The 20,415-nt window shown below is 35.1% G+C and overlaps 2 protein-coding genes across 3 annotated transcripts in view; one reads left to right on the top strand and one right to left on the bottom strand.

The window, feature by feature from the left end:
* Snx6 (sorting nexin 6) overlaps nucleotides 1-20,415 on the bottom strand; it is a 166,199-nt gene that overhangs the window by 45,149 nt on the left and 100,635 nt on the right. The window lies entirely within an intron of this gene.
* Dpr12 (defective proboscis extension response 12) overlaps nucleotides 1-20,415 on the top strand; it is a 289,232-nt gene that overhangs the window by 172,530 nt on the left and 96,287 nt on the right. For both annotated transcript variants that reach the window (XM_083083057.1, XM_083083056.1), the window contains exons 3-4: nucleotides 7,052-7,242; nucleotides 19,917-20,078. In XM_083083057.1, the coding sequence (XP_082939183.1) occupies nucleotides 7,052-7,242; nucleotides 19,917-20,078 (353 nt within the window). The remainder of the gene's footprint in view (nucleotides 1-7,051; nucleotides 7,243-19,916; nucleotides 20,079-20,415) is intronic.

The following is a 20,415-nucleotide window of genomic DNA, read 5'->3' as shown; positions in this document are numbered from 1 at the left end:
AGAGCAGCCCGTATCTACTGTATGTTTTATATGCCTCATTCATCCTCGAACGCAATCGCGAAGGCGGATGAAAAACACAGACACGTATACACCGTCGCGTCTTCTACAGACGGGTCTTTTTCATATGCCGTATGCTTCAAGAAGAACATCGCATTTTTCTTCGGCTATCTTGTTCGTCGCACCTTTGAACTGAAGAAAAGAAGACGCGAGAGAATGTCCCGCTAAAATGCGTTGTCACGTCTACAATCTTTACACGTCACGAAACGTATTAAATTACATAACTGATGTAAATGTACGTTTTTTTTATCTAAAACTATTATTATGATATTTTTAATATCATATATAAGACGAAAAAAGAGAAAGGGAACACGTGAATTTTATGATCTATGGGTTATAATGAAGTTTTTAAACAGTATGATTGTGACTTTTTGATCATATTTACTTTATTAAATGTTATCTCCGCGTGCATTATTTTATTAAAATTATACTGAATTGTCTTCCTCTCCAAAAAAAAGTCTGGAACTTATACGACATATGCAAACTCGAATAAACATCCTGTTTTGATCGAAGAAACCTCATGATTAATTTCAGAAAACTAACTTGTTCCCCAATTTCGCATTAAGTCGTCGCCCAGATAAAAAGTCTGCCACCTCGGGACTGAAATCGGCGCGTCCTAATTTCTAGCCATCCATCCGAAAGTTCAATCGCGTTGCTATCTCGCGCGAGCTGAAGGAAGAATCGAAACAACGTCGTGATGGGAATGCGACGCGAAGCACATCGCTTCGAAAATCACCCGTCGCAAACGACCGGAACGGAAAGGCCACGTCAGGGTAGAGAGGAACAGAAAGATAGAGAAAGAGAGAGAGAGAGAGAGAGAGAACTGGATGCCCTGCAGACGGCTTCGAGGAGCACACACTATCTGTCGGATACTCGACGGTCACTTCATAGCCGGGATAGACGAGAGAGAGAACTGGTGAATAGTAATCTGCCTGGAGTCTGCCTTATAAAGCAGAGACCATCGCGCGTTGCGGGATGACGTGTACCATTTCTATGCAAACTACATGTATGTATGCAGGTAGCGGCGGTGCGCTACACGTTTAAGGCGGCGGATAGGCAGACGTAATGCCTTGATGCAGGCTAGCATTTTGGTTACCGTTATATATACATACGGTTCCTCGTCGTCGATTCGAACGTCGTCACTTCGCTTCTCTCGCTACCTATATCCCGTTCCCTTCAACGTCCTCGTTCCGGTTCTTCCGCTCGTATACACGATACTAACCCCTTCGCCTTATCTGCTCGCTCGTTTCTTGGGCTTCGCTACTTTTACGTCCGTTTAGCCCGTGTTGCATTCTCGCCCTCGCTCTCTCTCATTCCTTGTTTCGTCGTTCAATCTCTTTGCATCGCCATCTCGCCCCGCCGATGGAATATCGAATCGAGCGATACGAGGCAAGAAGAAATACCCTGTCAGATATATATAGCCGTTTATTGATCTCTTAGCGAGCAAGAGGCTACGACGAGGCAGGGTCTACATTTTGAATCCTAACCCGGATGTAATCTTGACGATGAAAGCATCAAGCAGCAATTTTTCCCGAGATTGAATCGATTTCTCCATCTTTATTTTCTCTATATACAGGGTGTCCCAGACTTAGCGAGTCAGCCGTTAATGGTAGATTCCTGAGATCATTTGGAAACGAAAATCTTAATACCAAAATGTTGAAAAAGATGTAATTTCGGCGCTACAAAAGATTAAAGACTACCAATCAGCGCGTTACGTTCTCCTGTGCTCAGGATAGCGCATCAAGGGGCCCGCGTACAGCGCGATAATATCGATATCGATAGAGGGATCGGTATAAAATAAAAAATAGGATTCTGCAGTGAGCGCGATTGTGTCTTTGATGCAACAGTAGTCAATAGTTTGAACATTTTTATGAAGTCTTTCACCTTCGGAAAGTAAGAGAGACATGCGTGCACCAAGTCGGCAGGGCTAAATTACACGTTCGATAAAATAAGCGCACAAAGCGTGCACGTGAAGCGCTCAGCCGCACGCGGGGGTGGATCCTTTGTCCGCAGTCGAGCGAACGTGTTTTTCAGGAACTCGCGCATTTCGGAGAGAGCACCGATTGCTCGCCTCTGTATGCGTTATATGCATCCACACGCGCGCGTGCGGCCCACTTACTCCTTTACTATGGCAAAACGCGCGTCCCTTTGTTTTCTAGAGGCCTCCATTATGCTTTCAAACACGGATAACCGACTGGCAAGTCAAATTGCGCGCAATATCCTACAATAGACAAGTAAAATGAGAATAAAAAAACACTCCACTTTCACTTTCTCCTTTTTTTTAATATTGCTGTAGGAATATTTTAGCCATTTGTTCGTTCAGTCATTCTTCTTCTCAGTCTATTTATATAATTGACGCTCGCTAAAAATTTATGTAATCAGAATTTATTATTATTATTATAATTAATTAAATATTATTGAGATTAATATTATTTAGTTGAGTAAATGTAAAAAGATAGATATAAAATAAATAAAAATCTAAAAAAAATAATAAATAAATAAAATAAATAAATCTATGAAGGAATAAATCTTTTTTAAATACAAATTTTTTGAGATATTCACTATAAAAAGGTTCAGCATTTCCAACAGGCAGTTAAATAATCGCATAAAATTCATGTCAATTAATGGAAAGATGCAAAACTTATCCAGTTTTTATCGAAAACTTGATAATATAACAATGGAAACAGTTTTCATCATCTCGAAAGTTTGAAATACTCGAGGTGAAAAGCGAAACTCTCGATGCTCGACACACACGTACACAAACACATAGACTTGTACATTCTATAATTTACCTGATAATGTACCGTGGAGATTATTACATGATGGATATATGAAACACGGAGTCTGCAACAATTGTGCACTTTGCATTAACATAGCGTTGTAATTAATTATTTTCATTCATTATTACAATGATGTTTGCTGGCATTAAATTAGACAACGCAACGTTACACTAGCGGAAATCCACAGTGGCGAGGTACCTGATGCTTCGATCTGAATAATTCGCGATGTTTCTAGTTAAATAAAGTGTTGAAACTTCGTTATTGCGAAACGGACGCGAAAATTCAATGCGTCCGAAAACAAGTAACTGACGTGATACGCGGAATAACAGCGCAAGTCCGTTAACAAACATTGCATGTTGTTTAAAACAAGATTAGCGTTGGAATGCCAGCCGCGTTATTTGTAAAATCTATACGAAAGGAAAAACAATTTAGATTTTATATTTATCAACACGATACACACACGACGCGAGATACGCTTTTTCCGGGGACCGGGGAGGGGGTGAAAAAAACCTTTTCCTCGCTTCTAATTAAATAACATCGAACAATCACGAAAATTTCCGTATTAATATCCCTCCGTTATAGCTCTACGGAGAGATTAAATTTCCTGTTCATTTTCCACGTTAAGCCATTTCCTTTTACGAGCGGTTAAAAGACTTTTCAGAATTTGGCGAAGCCATCGAAGCCCCGAGTATTTCAGTTTTGCCTCGGTGCTTTGATGAATACGAGCAGCGGCCAAACACGCTCGCTACTCTCAGGCTTTCAAACTCGATTTGCCGCAGCACCTATGTACAAGATAGAGTCGAGGCGGTTAGAATGCCGAACTTTTCCACGGTCGAATCGAATCCCCGATGAAAGGAAGGCCCTCCTGAAGGAGGTACGTGGATGCATCCTTCGTGCAGATCGCGCCAGTTAAACTTTTCTCGCAAGATTCTTGCTTTCGTGAATTAAATATGTTACACTGATACGTTACACTTTTTTTATTCTGTGCATTTAAAGCATTTAGTGAGTTTCTGTCAATGATAATTACATAATTATCACATTGTGTGGTAATAAATTCATTCATTTGTGCAAATGATGATGAAAATAAACGTAATATATATAGGGTGTTTCTTAATAAGTTCGAAAAATTTTAGGAGATGATTCTTTGTCGAAAATTAAGGGGGATTTTTCATATAAACATATGCTCCTACATCCCTCCCTGTGGAGTTACACTCCTCCAAAAATGGGGGTAAAAATTAGGTTTTTATTTTTTTCTCAAATTTGAAACAAGTTAAAGAAATGAAATTAGGTGGATATTTTCTACTGGTAAAAAGGTTATTTATTAATATTTTTTTCAGCCTTCCGTATTGTTATAAGAGGATGAAACTAGCAACCCCTATTCAATTTTTTATTAGAACTTTTTAATGGGCCAAAATATGATCATCTAAAAATATGCATTAAAAGGTTTGATTTATTTAGAAACTTTTTTATTTCTTTTATTTTTTTCATAAAATCAGTAGTTTTCAAGAAAAAAAAATAAAATACGTTATCGTGCACAGCACGATGGTAAATAGCATACGTTTCGAATGACGAGAAATTAAATTTTAAAATAAAAATAAAATTAGAGTAAATGTTGGAAAAATTGGAACAAAAACAAAATTATAATAAAAACCTAACAAATATTTTTTTCAGCCTCCCATATTGTTATAAGGGGATGAAACTAGCAGCCCCTATTCAATTTTTTATTAGAACATTTTAATGTTTATATGAAAAATCCCCCTCAATTTCAAAGAATCATTTCCTAAAATTTTTCGCACTTGTTAAGAAACACCCTGTATAAATATCGAGGAGAGATTGTTCTTTTATTTTCGTTACACTTCACAATAAAATATGCAAAAGTATACATGCATGATGTTTCTTATTCTGCACAACTCGAACTAAACAACTCGAATTAAAAAAGGACAATAGCATTAAAGTTCGATGGTTTCTCATTCGTAATTCCTTTCGTCTATAGACACATTATTTCTTCGTGTAATGTAATTTTAGCAGCCTGACTAATGATTTATTTAGACAGTTACATTGAATTTTCCGCAGAACAGTTATTGAAAATGTCGATACCAGAACTATCTGGTCCATTTCAAGTCGAAAAAATGTGTTTCTTCTTTTTCATTCCCAAGTTAAATGTAAAATTTAATCGAGCTTGTCAAATTTTAATACTCAATATACAAATAATGTAAAGCAAAAACAACAGTACATTTTATATAAATTTCGTTTGAGAATATAAAATCGGAAACATATTTATTATCTTGTTTTTGTTTTTTTCTCCTCGATAAAAAAAAATTTTCATAAAAAAAATAAATACACATTTCATTGGGAAAAGCTGACACAGCGCCTCTTTTTAATAAAAAAAAAAGAATTCATAAATTTTCTCCTCGCACAAAGTCCCGACTGTTAAAAGATTCGGTCCGCAGTAATTTCGAAGGCAACATGATCTGAATAAAGTTTTGCAAATGCGACGCGAACGGGGTCGTGTTTTCGAGAGGGAGAAAGCATCGCGAATACGCGAGCATCCCCTTTTTTTTAACGCGAGCATCCCCTTTTTTTAACGCGAGGGCGTTCGCGCGACGCGTAAAAGGTATATGTACGGTCCGCTGCGTATCCATGGATTATTCAAATGAGGTCAGGACGAGGCGCAGGCACCGGCGACGCAGTCTCCTTGAATCGTAATCTGCCGTCGGGGGCAAACATCCCTAAATCACCTGCGCCACGCCCGGAAATAGGTCGTATTCGTGAAAATTTTAACAAAGCGCGGCGCGTCCGGGAAAAAATTCCTCCGCGTCTTTCACTCTTTTTCGGCCTCTCGTCGCGAATCTTGCGATCTCTTGCGGAAAAATTTTATTCCATGAAACAATACGTATCCCGCGAAACGTGCGGTCAAATTCGAGCGATGCGGAATGTTGCAATTAGCAAAACGTTGTCGCATTTTTGTACGTCGCGGATTTTTCCATTTATTATCATCGAGTAAAAACTATGTTACGAAGATTTTTCATCTTTTTTTTTACATGTAAGCTAGGAATTTAAAAAATAGTCACCGAGGCTCGTGTAAAGGAAATTTTACAAAATTTTACTAAGTGTCTACTCTGAAAAAACAAGGAATTCTCAGAGATTTTTTTGTACCTGGAAAAAAAATCAAAAAACTTTCACGAGATTTTATTGGAATCTAGGAATTTTATTTATTTACAAAATCTTTGATATTAGTTTACTTTTATATTATAAACAATCGGCGCAAACAAAATGAGTTATAAAATATAAATATCTATGTTTGTTTGTATATTCAATATATATCTCTTAACAAAATAATGTGCAGGATGTTCTTTATGTAATTTTCAATGATAAAGAAGTGCAAATTTTATGCGAGTGAACAATTCTTATCTTATGAAAATTATTCAGTTTCTTTCACATTTACAAATCTAGCATCTCTTCAAACATCCTGTATTTCTCCTTTATATAAGTGAAAAAAAACACATACGATAAAAAACTTATTTTAGAAAATTGCACTAAAAATATTTGTAAAAAATATTTTCTTTATCTGGAATTTTGGACAAAAATCCTGAAAGATCGGAGAATTTTTTTTAAAAGATTTGAGTAGACATTCCACATCGTATAAATTATTTCAAACCGCGTTATAATTACACGATATGACGCCGATACCGAGCCTGATAATAATATCACTCCCATGTGCTTAAACTTTGTCGGGATACAGTACATATTCCGTACACATGTACACGAGATGTTCAAATAATACTGCAAGACATCGTTACGGCGATGTGCAAACTGCCTCGTAACTCCTACGGCACATTTCCCCAGTGATTTACATCGAAAGAAATGAGCGGAGCGCGCGGGAACACAGGTCGTCTTCTTAAAAAATTTAATAACAAGGTAATTCAGAAGGGTCCGAGCGCGGAAAGTAGTTTCTAATTCACGAGGGCCGGGATAAAACAAGCGGAGTCGAGGCTCGTTCCGCGTTTGTTTTCTCCTGGTGCTCTCCCGTCGTACCTTTATAACTTCTATTTTTCTTTGTCCTGATAAAAAAGTTTTTGCCGCTGGTTTTAGTCGAGCCGACGATCGCCTCGCTGGTAATTGCGGCGGTCGTTCGTCGAGTTTCGCCCCCCAAAGACAATCAACTTAATTAAATTACCGTAATTATACCCGCTGGTCATCTTTTCTTTCCTCAGATCGACGCATACCCTACAACATACCGTCGGATTGGAGGGCCCTCTGGTTCAGCAATCTCGACGAGCTGCAGAGAGTGAACGATGCGAACGACAACAACACCGTCTCCAACGTCACGGTGCAATTGGGCGGCACCGCCTTCCTCCACTGCAAAGTTCGCAATTTGGCGGAGAGGACCGTCTCCGATGCCGAGGTAAGAAAGCAGCAATGTAACCTCCTCCGTGAAAAAAAAACTCTTAAAAGAAGCGACCGATTTTCGACGAATAGGAGAATCGAGTCGCAATCGGGGCTTTCAAGTAGGGACCGATTTCTCCGGAATGATTATTGTGTCTCTTTTCGTGGGTTCGGCTCTTTTCTTCAAGTTGTTATCGCGGATTTCTGCACGTTTCGCAGACGAAAGAGTGACGTAAAATTTGTGTTTGCGTGTAACTATCGCGGCAGATATAATCTCTACGATGATATATTTATACAGACTCCCAGATATATTAAAATTTATTTACACAGTAAAAAATTGTGCGTCCATATATTAAAATTTTCTTGTGTCACCACGTTTTGATTAGTACTTCAATGTAAAATTAACATACAACCTGTATGTTATTATTTTTATAACGTTTTCATGTGTTACGTTTATGTCGACTTTATAACTTAACACTTTGTATATGTCTCTTAGAAATGGAATATTATTTTGAGTATTTTTAACATAATCATTTTAAACAATCAACATGTCTCAAAGTCAGTTTAACATTCTAGGAAAAGTTAGAGTGAATCTTCAAATACTCTTGAACTTTGACTCACAAAAATAATCAAATTTACTAAAATCAAATGTTTCTATTACAAATAATTTAAGTTAAAATAATTACCATTATATGTAAATGTCCTCGACATTTCTTACGAGTTATTGCAACTATTTTTTCATTACACTTAAAGTCACGATAACAAAAATAAATGTAAAGTATTGTGTCAATTATTTGACATTTTTAGTTTGTCAATAAGTAACGAATGAGTTATTTCAACTTAAAATTTAGAATGGACTTTCTGGGACATGTGAAAATGTTATAATTAACATTCTATTTTTTACTGTGTAGAATAATTTTTGATGCGAATCTTTAATTTAATGATTAATTGCTTGTGTTAAGAAATCATAAAAAAATAGCCCCTTTTATTTTTTTCCTCATAAAATAAGGTGTCTAAGAAATAACAGTAGAATATCTAAATCATTCAACAGACATGACAAATGATTAAATTCGATACAAATATGTTTAATAAACAAGGAATTATTTTTGGATAATACAATAAAAATTATTACTATTTTTATGAAAGTCTACAAACACTCGTTTTTGAGGAAAAGACATTCCTCCACTAAATATCATTCGTGTAGCAATAGTGCGTGTACGTGAGAAGCTATGCTAATGCCTACGCAACAGTGATACGAATATAGTACACGGTTAATCTTGTCCGTATAGCCATGGAACAACTGTACAAATTTATTCATGTGCACGAGCGTAATGACCTCCTTCCGTACAACCATCATGATGCTTCGAACTGGTAAGACGATCGATGATCCTGGTGAGAGCGTGGCAATCGGTATGCGATTCCACGAAAACAACAAGCTTATTGGATAGGTATTGGATACAGATAAACGCAACAATAGCGTTCGCTGGGGATATCCTTATCAAATCCTTCGATTTTTCCTCAGGGATATTGATTTTAGACTCCTCGTCGTCTCTCCCCGTCTCGAGCGATCGACAATATTTTATAACAAGATGAGGGAATAAAGAATAAGCTGCTAAAGACATCTCTATTAGATGTCATTATTCTTTATTCGACATTATATTAAATCGGCATCGCGATACGCCAAATTGCTCGCAGGAACTTTTAAGATTGATGCTTGCAAAAAGTCGATGACCGCGACAAATCCGCCCCAATTCGGGAAGATATCCTTAGAACGAGTCTGTGACTTGGTACGAAAACTCTTGAGAACTTTTGTGTAGGAACTTGCGAACTATTAAATTCATACAATGTCAACCACCATAGCTTTCTTCTTATAGAATTTATAGAATTAGATATCGTTGACCGAAAATCAATCATTAAATTAATCATTAAATATTTAAAATCGTTGAACAATAAAATAGTATTTTCGAATTTTCACTGAATTAATGACTGATAAATTTTAATGAGATTGATATAAAACTGATACTACTTTTATAAAACTTTATATAATTTTTATGAAATTTTTTTTTCACACATTCGACACATTTTATTTTATTTTATATTTAATATATCAGAATTCACTGAGTCAGATAAAGAAGATCAAAGAAAGAGAAGGAAAATGGAAGAGAGAGAGGGAAAGAGCTTTATGATTTGTTTTTATCAACGATGCATTTGTGTTTATTTGGATTCGCAATTTCCATCATGTTTATTGAAGCGACTAATTAATTCGTTCGCTATTACTTTGTATAATTTAATCGTTATTTTATTTAATTACTGTTCCTAAATTATAATGTAAGCAAAGATATTGCGCTAACATCACGAAATTTGGCGTGTTTCGGCATAAAACAACTATTCGTTTGTATTTACAAAATGTATCTCGAAATTCTCTCAATTTTAATGATTAATTGATAAAACATAAAATAATGAAATTACATTATTAGTGAATATTACTCGATCGGTAAATAATTTATAATAATTTACTGCGCTAATAAAATAAGAAAAATCAACTTAATATTTTATGTGCGATTTATCTATTTTAGGTTCAATAGTTTTGAATAGAAAAAAGGTGAGATATTATATTTTATCCTAAAATTATCACAAATCCTACAAAACATATTTGTTTTATGGAACATCATAATGATATTATGAAATTATTTATGAAATTATTTATTGATATTATGAAATATCATAATCAAAGCTTTATTTTATATTTATTTTTAATGCAACAAAAAATTATCAGACTTTTTACAGAAAAAAAAAACAAAATTAAAACTAGAAAATTTGAAGAAATTATGAGCATAGAAAGCAATAGAAAAAGAGAGAGAGAGAAAATTTTATATGTATACAGGATGTTTCTTAATAAATGCGAAAAATTTTAGGAGATGATTCTTTGTGAAAATTAAGGAGGGTTTTTTATATAAACATTAAAAAGTTCTAATGAAAAATTGAATAGGGATTGCTAATTTCATCCCCTTATAACAATACGGGAGGCTGAAAAAAATATTAATAAATAACCTTTTTATTAGTAGAAAATATCCACCTAATTTCATTTCTTTAACTTGTTCCAAATTTGAGAAAAAAATAAAAACCTAATTTTTACCCCCATTTTTGGAGGAGTGTAACTTCACAGAGAGGGATATAGGAGTATATGTTTATATGAGAAACCCCTTAATTTTCGACAAAAATCATTTCCTCAAATTTTTCGCACTTATTAAGAAACATCCTGTATAATTATAATAATAGTCTCTATATGGAAATTATTATATATTACTAAAAAAATCCCACATAAGAGAGAGAGAGAGATATTTATTTATTTATTTATTTATTTATAAATTTATTGTAATATTTGCGAGCGAATTTTTTGCACACACGCATTAATGTTACATTTGAAACATAATGCAAAGACATATATTATGACGTATTCAGAGTCTCCGTTGAGCAGAAACGGTGGTGAAAAAAGTCAACACGAGCTTTCCGGACGACACATACCCTCGAGAGAGCGGTCGTTCCGCGGAATCGCGTAAACTCCCTATGAAATCTCCGGTATCGCGAAACGGGGCTATCGTGAATCAGCGTTACTCGTGAGGCTTCGCCAGTTGGGTGATCCGCAAATCCACTTATCCGACGTCGTTGCTTTTAATTCAATTATTTATGACGAATTCGACGGGCTGGCCGGGCTGGGTATCCGTATCTACCTAACCCGGCACGCGGCGTAACTGCATTATCGCGTTAGCAGTCAAACCGGGAAAGATTGATGGCGACGAAAAGTCGAACGCCGCTAAGTAATTTTGATAGAGCGGCCAACGTTCTCCGCGAAGCCGCGCGCACCGCCATCGATGTGTCACCCCCGAGAGAATTTTTTCTGCCCGATGGACGCAGCGTTGACGTTGACGGAACGCGTCGCGAAAGACATCATAAAACACGACAGTTGATTATATATATTTAGCTGTCGGTTTCCCACCGGAAGGGGAGTGTCCTCTCTCTCTCTCTCTCTCTCTCTCTCTCTCTCTCTCTCTCTCTCTCTCTCTCTCTCTCTCTCTCTCTCTCTCTCTCTCTCTCTCTCTCTCTCTCTCTCTCTCTCTCTCTCTCTTTTTCTTTCTTTCCCTCTTTTCCACCTTCCCTTGCTTCCTCGCGACGACGATATCGATTCGTGCAGCCAGAAAGCGATATTAATGAATTACCTCTCGAAATTCCGATAATTAACGCGGCACACTTTATTGGATCGGAAAAGCCATTTCGTGCCGGGATAAAACTTGAATTGGGAAGAAGACTAGATAAGGCTTCGCGAGGCCCGTGTGAAAAAGTATTTCGAAAATGGGCTAGTGCATAAATTTGATTAAAGGATGACTGATATTTGATTTATTTGCATGCAATTGCTTTATTCATTGATCACATTTTTTTTAAACACGATAGTATTTGCGTCTGCAAAACTGATGTGTTATTTAACTAAAATTGAAAAAGAAATTCCAACTGTCATCAGTAATCCAGAAAGGATAAAAAATGCAATAGCAATTTTAAAAATTTATTTTAAAATAGCGAGCGAAAATATAAAAGTGCATAACATAAATATAAAATCAAGCGGAGAAAGAAGTTTTAAATGTACGAGATGCAATTTTTTCTCTCGAGAAAATTTTAAATACATAAATAAATATATAAATTAATATTTATATATATATATTTTTTCATACAAGATTAAAATGTACATGAAAGCCATCTTAATTGTGAATTAATTCCTTTGAAAAATTAATTTTACGACCATCTATGACTTCCTTTAAGACTTTTAAAATCATAAACGTAACTTCTTGTATCCTCCCGCTAAGATTTTCTCGAAGCACACGATAGGATTATGTAAAGGGAGCATGAAATATGCGGTTTTGTAAACTGGCGCAATTAGTATGAAATGTGGTTTAACGTTGAACGCAGATGCGGGGAGAAGGAAGCCCAGCAGGATATCTGACTTGGCGTCTTTGAGGGACAAGGGTCCTTTGTCTTGACGACCGTCGTGGTTGAATTGAAGCCATGGATTTGGTCGTCGTAATGGTCCACTTCCGCCTTCGGACATTAATTTCAACCGCGCGCTTGCGTGCGTCGTTCGATAAATCGATAACCGCAATAAGAGGGATCTCGTGAAAGATTAATGTCTTAATGATATCTATCACTTGGTTAGGGCCATCAAGAATTTCGTGAAACAATTTTCCTCGCCACGATAGGCACGATACGACGCATACAAGAGATCTCACCGCTTCATATTTCTTCCCTTAGACACATTTGACTTTTTTATTTTTCTTTTCTTCTTTCGCTGCGAATACGACTTTCGCGGTGTAATATTTCACGATTAACCCGGCCAAGTCGCGTGCGACCAACAATGCATCACGGCATTAAAAATATTTTGAATATCGATGTGTTCATAAGATGGAGCACGTTGCTTAAATCACACGACATGACTTTAAACGGCAGACTCGCACAAGTCACTTATCCTGCTAAAGCGGATAAATATATGATTTATGAAGGTTTTCATGACAAAATTATAGCAGTTATTAGAATGTCGGAAGTATAATCGAATGAGGACTATCGAAATCATGCGCGCACATAGAATATCTCAGACTTCAATAAATTACCTATTCAAATTTGGAATATATAGATGTTTCGGAATTGAGAGATTCAACGCAATTCTTTGGCATGAGGTCACAAAGAAGGAAATCGCATATTCAGGTACACACACATATATATATACGCGTACAATGCTTCTCCTTCTATCTGCAAAATGCGAACTGGCATCGATTTCGAGATAGTGATTTGTAGCCTCCCGGGAAAACATTTCTCATTACAATTGTATGCGGAAAGCAGCATAAACGCGATCATTTATTGAGCCGAAACTACACATTTCTACCTCAGAATTCCCGACGATGGACTCGTGCCGACCACTCATCTTGGCAACGAGCACCAGTGGCCCGGAGTCGACCGACAGATTTGGGTTATCCGACAGGTCGGTCCATTGTCTCTTGGTTCCAGTGGGCTAAGCAAACGCGTCTCCTGCCATCGGGGCTAATCTGCTATTAATTTTATTGAACTGTTTATGGCGAATTTGAAAGCCGGGGCATAGCAATGCTCAGGACATACTTGGATCATATCGGTGAATTATGTAATAGATCTATTCTCCCCGGCAAACCGTGAAAAGCCTGAAATTTTCAGGGCATTCTCATGGAATTTTATTGGGACTCGAGGAATGTTTCAAAAAGATGTTCTGTCTCTTTAGTAACTTTGCTCTTATTATAAAGGGTCGAGTCAAGTGAATTATGGATATTTAAAATTTATTATAAATATATATCTACCTCTTCTATATAATTAATGTCTTAACAAAATATTGAATAAGCAATACATGATTTTCATTGTAATTTTTAAGGACAAAAAATACAAATATTATGCAAATGAAAAATAATTATCTTTCGAAAGCCATTCAGTCTTTTTCTCAATACATTTGCAAATCAAACACTTGAAATTTAAGTAGTTTTGTATTTTCCTCCGATGTGTGAAAAATATTAGAAAACGCAAGCAATTAAAAACTTTATATTTTAAAAAGTTTGCACCGAAAAATCTTTAAAATATTTTCTTTATCTGGAATTTTGAACAAAAATATCTGAAAAATCAGAGAATTTTTTAGATTCGAGTACACTTGGAAAATATATTAATATTTTAATATAATATATTGAATATTATATTTATTGATTTTAATGCTTTATTATGCCACAATCTTAGAGATCATTTTCGAAACAAATTTTTAAGGATAAAAAAATACAAATGTTATGCAAATGAAAAATAATTATCTTACGAAAGCCATTCAGTCTTTTTCTCAATACATTTTCGAATCAAACACTTAAAATTTAAGTAGGTTTTCCTTTGATGTGTGAAAAACATTAGAAAATGCATACAATTCAAAGGTGTGTTAAAAATTGTTTTAACTTGTTTTAAAAATTGCGCCGAAAAGTCTTTAAAATATTTTCTTTACCTGGAATTTTGAACAAAAATATCTGAAAGATCGGAGAATTTTTTACAAGATGCGAGTAGACACTTGGAAAATATATTAATATTTTAATATAATATATTGAATATAATATTCAATATAATATTCATATATTGAATATAATATTCAATATAATATTCATATATTGAATATAATATTCATTGATTTTAATGTTTATTATGCCGCAATCTCAGAGATCATTTTCAAATATAAAATGACAAAATTGCACCTGGATTACAGAGTATCACAATTTGCATTTACGCGAAGAATACGCGCCATATATTCCATCTCATAAATTTCCTTTCTCTCTCAATTTACTCGCAAAGTGCATCGGAAGATGCCATATGGATTGGGATTATGCGATAGGTTCATTGTCGCAACGTGCAGCAACATTTCGCTCGCGACGTGCTAATCTGCCTAGGCTCGTTAATTTTATCGGGTCGTTTCGGGCCGGGCGAAGGCAAAGGGCCGCGCAGTATCGGGGGACGAGAAACGCGCACGTTCGCATTTAGTAACTCCATTAACGCGTTAACAATCGGCGATGGGTTATCGCCGGATCGCCGCGCTCGTGTACGGACGATCTCGCGTGTCCCGAGATAGCGCGCCGGGCAATCACGCTTTTCGTTCCGTTCGAATGGCGATACGAAACGAGCCGGCACGCAACGTCGAGACTCTCCTCCCCGTATACAAGGTGGTCTTTAAGTTTTCGTTCTAAAAATTAAAAAAATAATTCCTCAGATAATTTCATAAAGAAAAGTTTACGTACACTTTTGTCACAAGCGGTTTGATTTTAGGATATAATTTTTTGAACACCCCATATATCCAGAATTAAAGCGTTGACAAAAGAGTTTCTTCATAAAATCATTATAAAGAATTAATTTTATTAATTTTATTAATTTTATCAATTTTATTAATTTTATCAATTTTATCAATTTTATCAATTTTATCAATTTTATCAATTTTATCAATTTTATTAATTTTATCAATTTTATTAATTTTATTAATTTTATCAATTTTATTAATTTCATCAATTTTATTAATTTTATCAATTTTACTAATTTTATCAATTTTATTAATTTTATCAATTTTATCAATTTTATCAATTTTATCAATTTTATTAATTTCATCAATTTTATTAATTTCATCAATTTTATTAATTTCATCAATTTTATTAATTTCATTAATTTTATTAATTTTATCAATTTTATTAATTTTATCAATTTTATTAATTTTATCAATTTTATTAATTTCATCAATTTTATTAATTTTATCAATTTTACTAATTTTATCAATTTTATCAATTTTATCAATTTTATCAATTTTATTAATTTCATCAATTTTATTAATTTTATCAATTTTACTAATTTTATCAATTTCATCAATTTTATCAATTTTATCAATTTTATTAATTTCATCAATTTTTTTAATTTTATCAATTTTATCAATTTTATTAATTTTATTAATTTTATTAATTTTATTAATTTTATTAATTTTATCAATATTATTAATTTTCGAGATGTAATTAAAAATCATCCTGTATATTCTCTCTCTTTTTCATTCTCTCTCTCTCATTGTTTTCTATTATTGACGACCTTGCACGATCATCCCGCGATAGTCGAAACAATTTCGCGTTGCGATCAAATTCGATCGTTTCCAGAGTGTCCGATATTGCGTTGCATATTACTCGATCTTATCGATAAGCCACTCTAAGATTCTACGATAAACGAAATTTCTCGAATAACGCGGGATCTGACCTATAGTGAAAGGATCATGCTTCTTTTCTGTAAACTAAACAGAAAAGAGATGATTTATCTTTTTATTATTGGGATCAGAAATTTTATAGTGCGTGAAGATATTGACGAAAATACAGAGTGAGATAGTGTGTGCATGGGTAATACACTTTATCTGTTTAATAAAAAAAAGAAATATTTGATTAGAAAAGCTGTAGAGCTGGAATATTGATTCTGTGACATTTTTATGATTAATCTCTTTTATTTAAAACTATGTCTCTTATTCCAGAAATTGAAATAACTTTAACATTTCGAGTTAGATTTATTATAGTAATATAGTAGTGATACATTTAATCGTGTTTCATCAACATTGTCAATATAAACAAACGCCAACACAACAGACGTTGAATTTGATGCGTATCTATTCGGCGTTATACATATGAAATAACTTTATTATTGCCTATCTAACTGCAAATTAATTCGTTTCGCAAATATTTCGACCAAAATCGAAATGTGCAGTATTATGACAAACTAGCGCACTGTTCGAAAATAACATTTGTGGTTACACGCGAAACTTTGCACGGCAAATACCGCAGCCATAACGTTCCGTACTGTTCGAGTAGCGTGAAACAGAAACTGAAAAGCCAGACAGGATATACCTGACCTAACCCTTTAGCGAGATAACCAAGCACTGGTTGTGGTCAGTCATCCGTAGAGGTTACACGAACCTAACGTTACTCATTGTACCCATCACACAAATCTGCTCCCAAAATTCTGGCTCCTTCAACCGATTAGATATATTATGTAAAGCAAAATAAAGGGGAAGATAAATCGAGTATTTATTATTAACAAAGGAAGGGAAGAAAATCGATAAAAGTGTCAATGGGAGCGATCTTATAAAATTATTACACGATACTAGATCCAATATTCGGTACTGAAATGCATACAACTGTCCAAGGGCTGAAGAATAGGGGGCAAAGAAAAGTACATGTTTAAAAGATTTTCGTATATGCATGTGTCACGCGTTTGTACGCAAGCCAACATATTTTCATCCGTCCGTCTGGCACTTTTTCAAATGTATATCACCAAGTATCGCACGTATATACACTACGATATATCGCGACATGCTTCTTTCAATTGATGCTCCAACGGTCCGCCGCACGTGAAAGGTTGGGAGACGCTGACCTACATACATCATACAGACCGCTGCACTCTACACGGCAATAGAATCGACCTCGTCGGTTGTTCTGACGAAATTTCGACGTTGTAAACTTCCGACGACGACGGGGCTGTGCCTTTCGCCCGAAACTCTCATCGGATCTTCAGAGTCGTCGGAACAAACTCCCCTTTCTAAATCAGCACTGAACGAGAGTACGATCTTTTGGCTTTGGACAAGAGGAAAAGGGTTGCTTTTAGTCACGATTCCAAGTTTAATTTTGCCCCCGTAAAAGGAACTTGAGAAGCGAGTGGAAAAGTGCTTAAATATATCAATGACAGGTATTTGCAGACCTAACGATCGTTCGAGGGACACGACAGAAGTATAAATGCTTGACTCGAGAGTCTGAATTCTAGATCGCTTCCAGCACAATTGAAATAATAAAAATTTCAGTGCTCATCTAAAGAAAGATTGCACGATCGAGGAGATCGTGTTAGATCCTGGGCTGCCGTATCCCTCTACATTTTTCAAGATGATCTTCTCGAAGACGTACTGAAATAAGTTCACCTGGCTTTTATATTATACAAATCAGAGAAGGAGGGAGGCAAATCCATAATGATTAGTCTATCGAGAAATTTCACATCAATCTAAAGTTTGAAGCCGATCGAAGTGCTTCGAGTGGTTTAATGCTTTCGGACGAACCGATCTCTTCCGAATGCCTGGAAACATTGGAAGTACTTGATTCTAGCTGGGGAGTCGGGGCAATCATACCGCGGTAAAGTTTCGCTACTTGAATTTTCCGAGCATCTTGTCGGGCTTGCCAGCGCTCGCGAAAAGTCTAACAAATTAATACAATTATGTAAACATAATGTTGTAACGGAATTTGCATATTTACGTAATTTATTCGCGTAAATGCGACTTTACGAACGCTGTTTTTCCGCTATTTTTGTATGCCATTTAAAATGAAAACTACACGTATCCAGGAACGAGACATATATATTATGTTAAATATCACATGCAATTGTGTCGACACATTTTTTTCTATTTGCATACATAAAATGGCAACTATAGTTATTATTATTGCCATAAAATATTTAGCGTAAAGACGAATTAAATCCGATTTTGGCGCATTCATTAAGAATAGGACATTTAAATTACCATGAAATGAATCAGAAAATTTTATTTTTTTATTTATCATCGAAATAAAAATGTAAAATTTATTGCATATAATTTAATCTAATATCGCACCATTTTTTTATACATTTCGCGGCAATTCGATCCAAAAAATCATAATTGATTATTATATTCGTATCTTATGTGCTATGCATTTTCTTTCTACGATGATCTTGAGGCATCAACCGAGGAAGAGGAAGCAAGAAGCTCGTCGGAGGAGAATGCGAGAGGAGGGGGCAGATCTGCCGCATTCCTCGAGAGATCGGGATCGTATTTCCGGGCTCTCACAATTTTAGTATTTATGCAATATCGCGCTCGGTCCCTCCGGATCGCAAGATAGGTCGTAACATTTGAGTAGGAGCGAACTTACTAAGTACCGCTAAAACCAGTTCTCCTCACGCTTCGCAAATTCTCTCTCGTTTGATAAACAATAGTCACGGCCACGATGCAAAAATAAATATAGAAATGATGATTGCGAGAAATAGTAGTTATTTTACTTTGAAATATTTATATTTCATTATTCCGGGCGCTCTGCAAAAATAGTTGGTTTCCACTATTTTGACATTCATACGCTCAAGAGACAGTCTCAATATTTATTTTATCACTTCTTTTCATTTGTATGTTTTCAGAGAAAAATATTCTGAAAATATTTTTAATGTTGTGTATTTTATAATGACATGTATTAATAAATAATTTTCTCCTAATTTTAATTTAAAATCCCTATACGAAAGTATATCAGCAGAAAGAATAGAGCAAAACTCATTCCTAGAAGCAATAAATTTTTATCTTCATTTGACGCGTTGCATTAAAAATAAAATATCTCGCTAGACGTGCAGCTCGGTTGTAATTAAATTTGACGAAATGTTTACGTAACGGATTAAAGTAATTGCATTTTTAATCTATTATTTAATTAAAATAGACCCCTACATGTTGAAACCGTTGCGTATGCATAGAGTCGATTGTATTTTATTTTGAAATTTTTCACAACCATTATACAAAGTTAAATACATTTCCATTTCATGTGGTATAACACGATCGTTCATCTTTTTCTCTTTATTTACACGACACGCCGATATATAATAATTCAACGGGATGATTTTAATCTAACATTACTGTGCTGAAATTGCTCCTCTGTTTTATATAAATCTCTATCATTTATACGTACGTCAGAACAATGTTGCATCATTATTTTATTACAACTTTTTATATCTACGCAGATTATTAATTATTTTGTGTACTCGTCGAGAACCTATCGAAAATACTCGACTCATAATTTCCATTAAATGAAATCCAATTGGTTACGTTAACCTAATTTGTGTATAAGCGCAAAGTGGAGGGCTGGCAGCTCCACGTTAACTTAATATTTGTTTCAATGAAAATTTGATATGCCTAGCGTATTTTCTGTTATATTCAGGGAACGTCTGTCAAATTAAATTAATTATCCGTTTGACACTTTAATTCGATACATCAAATTTTTTTCGTATATATTTTCCACTCAGTTTTGATTTATCGCTGTAAAATTGACGATGTATACGTATAAATATTTACTGACCGATCAATCGATTATTGTGTTTCAGATATCGTGGATCCGGCGACGTGATTTTCACGTCTTAACGAGCTCCATGTTCACATACACGAACGACGAGCGATTTCAAGTGCTGCATCCCGAAGGCTCGGACGATTGGACTCTTCAAATAAAATACGTCCAGGACAGAGATAACGGGACATACGAGTGTCAGGTAACGTGAACTTGGCACGAACAGCCTTGTTACGAATTAATTAATTCAGTGCATTTTAACGACTTTTATTTTTTTCCGACTTTTATCTCGCGATGTACTATTTGCTCGCTTGGCCACTTTATTTGCCGCTTTAATCGATCGCTGTTTCTCTTCTTAATTTTTTCACGAAATTGACGAATCGATCCGATCCGTATTCAAGCTGACCTGCGGTCTATTGTTCCTGATCGTTGATCGCAGCGTCAACAGGAAATACGCCTTTGTGCTACAACATGCAAATTAGTATCTTTAATTCGGATGTATATTTCAATAATACGCGTTATGTGAAGGCCATCGGTGA

The sequence above is a fragment of the Camponotus vicinus genome, unplaced genomic scaffold, assembly GCF_025532165.1.
Source record: "Camponotus vicinus isolate PSW18456_S1 unplaced genomic scaffold, iyCamVici1.0 SCAF_11, whole genome shotgun sequence".
NCBI lineage: Eukaryota > Metazoa > Arthropoda > Insecta > Hymenoptera > Formicidae > Camponotus > Camponotus vicinus.
This window is presented reverse-complemented; position numbering and strand designations above follow the sequence as displayed.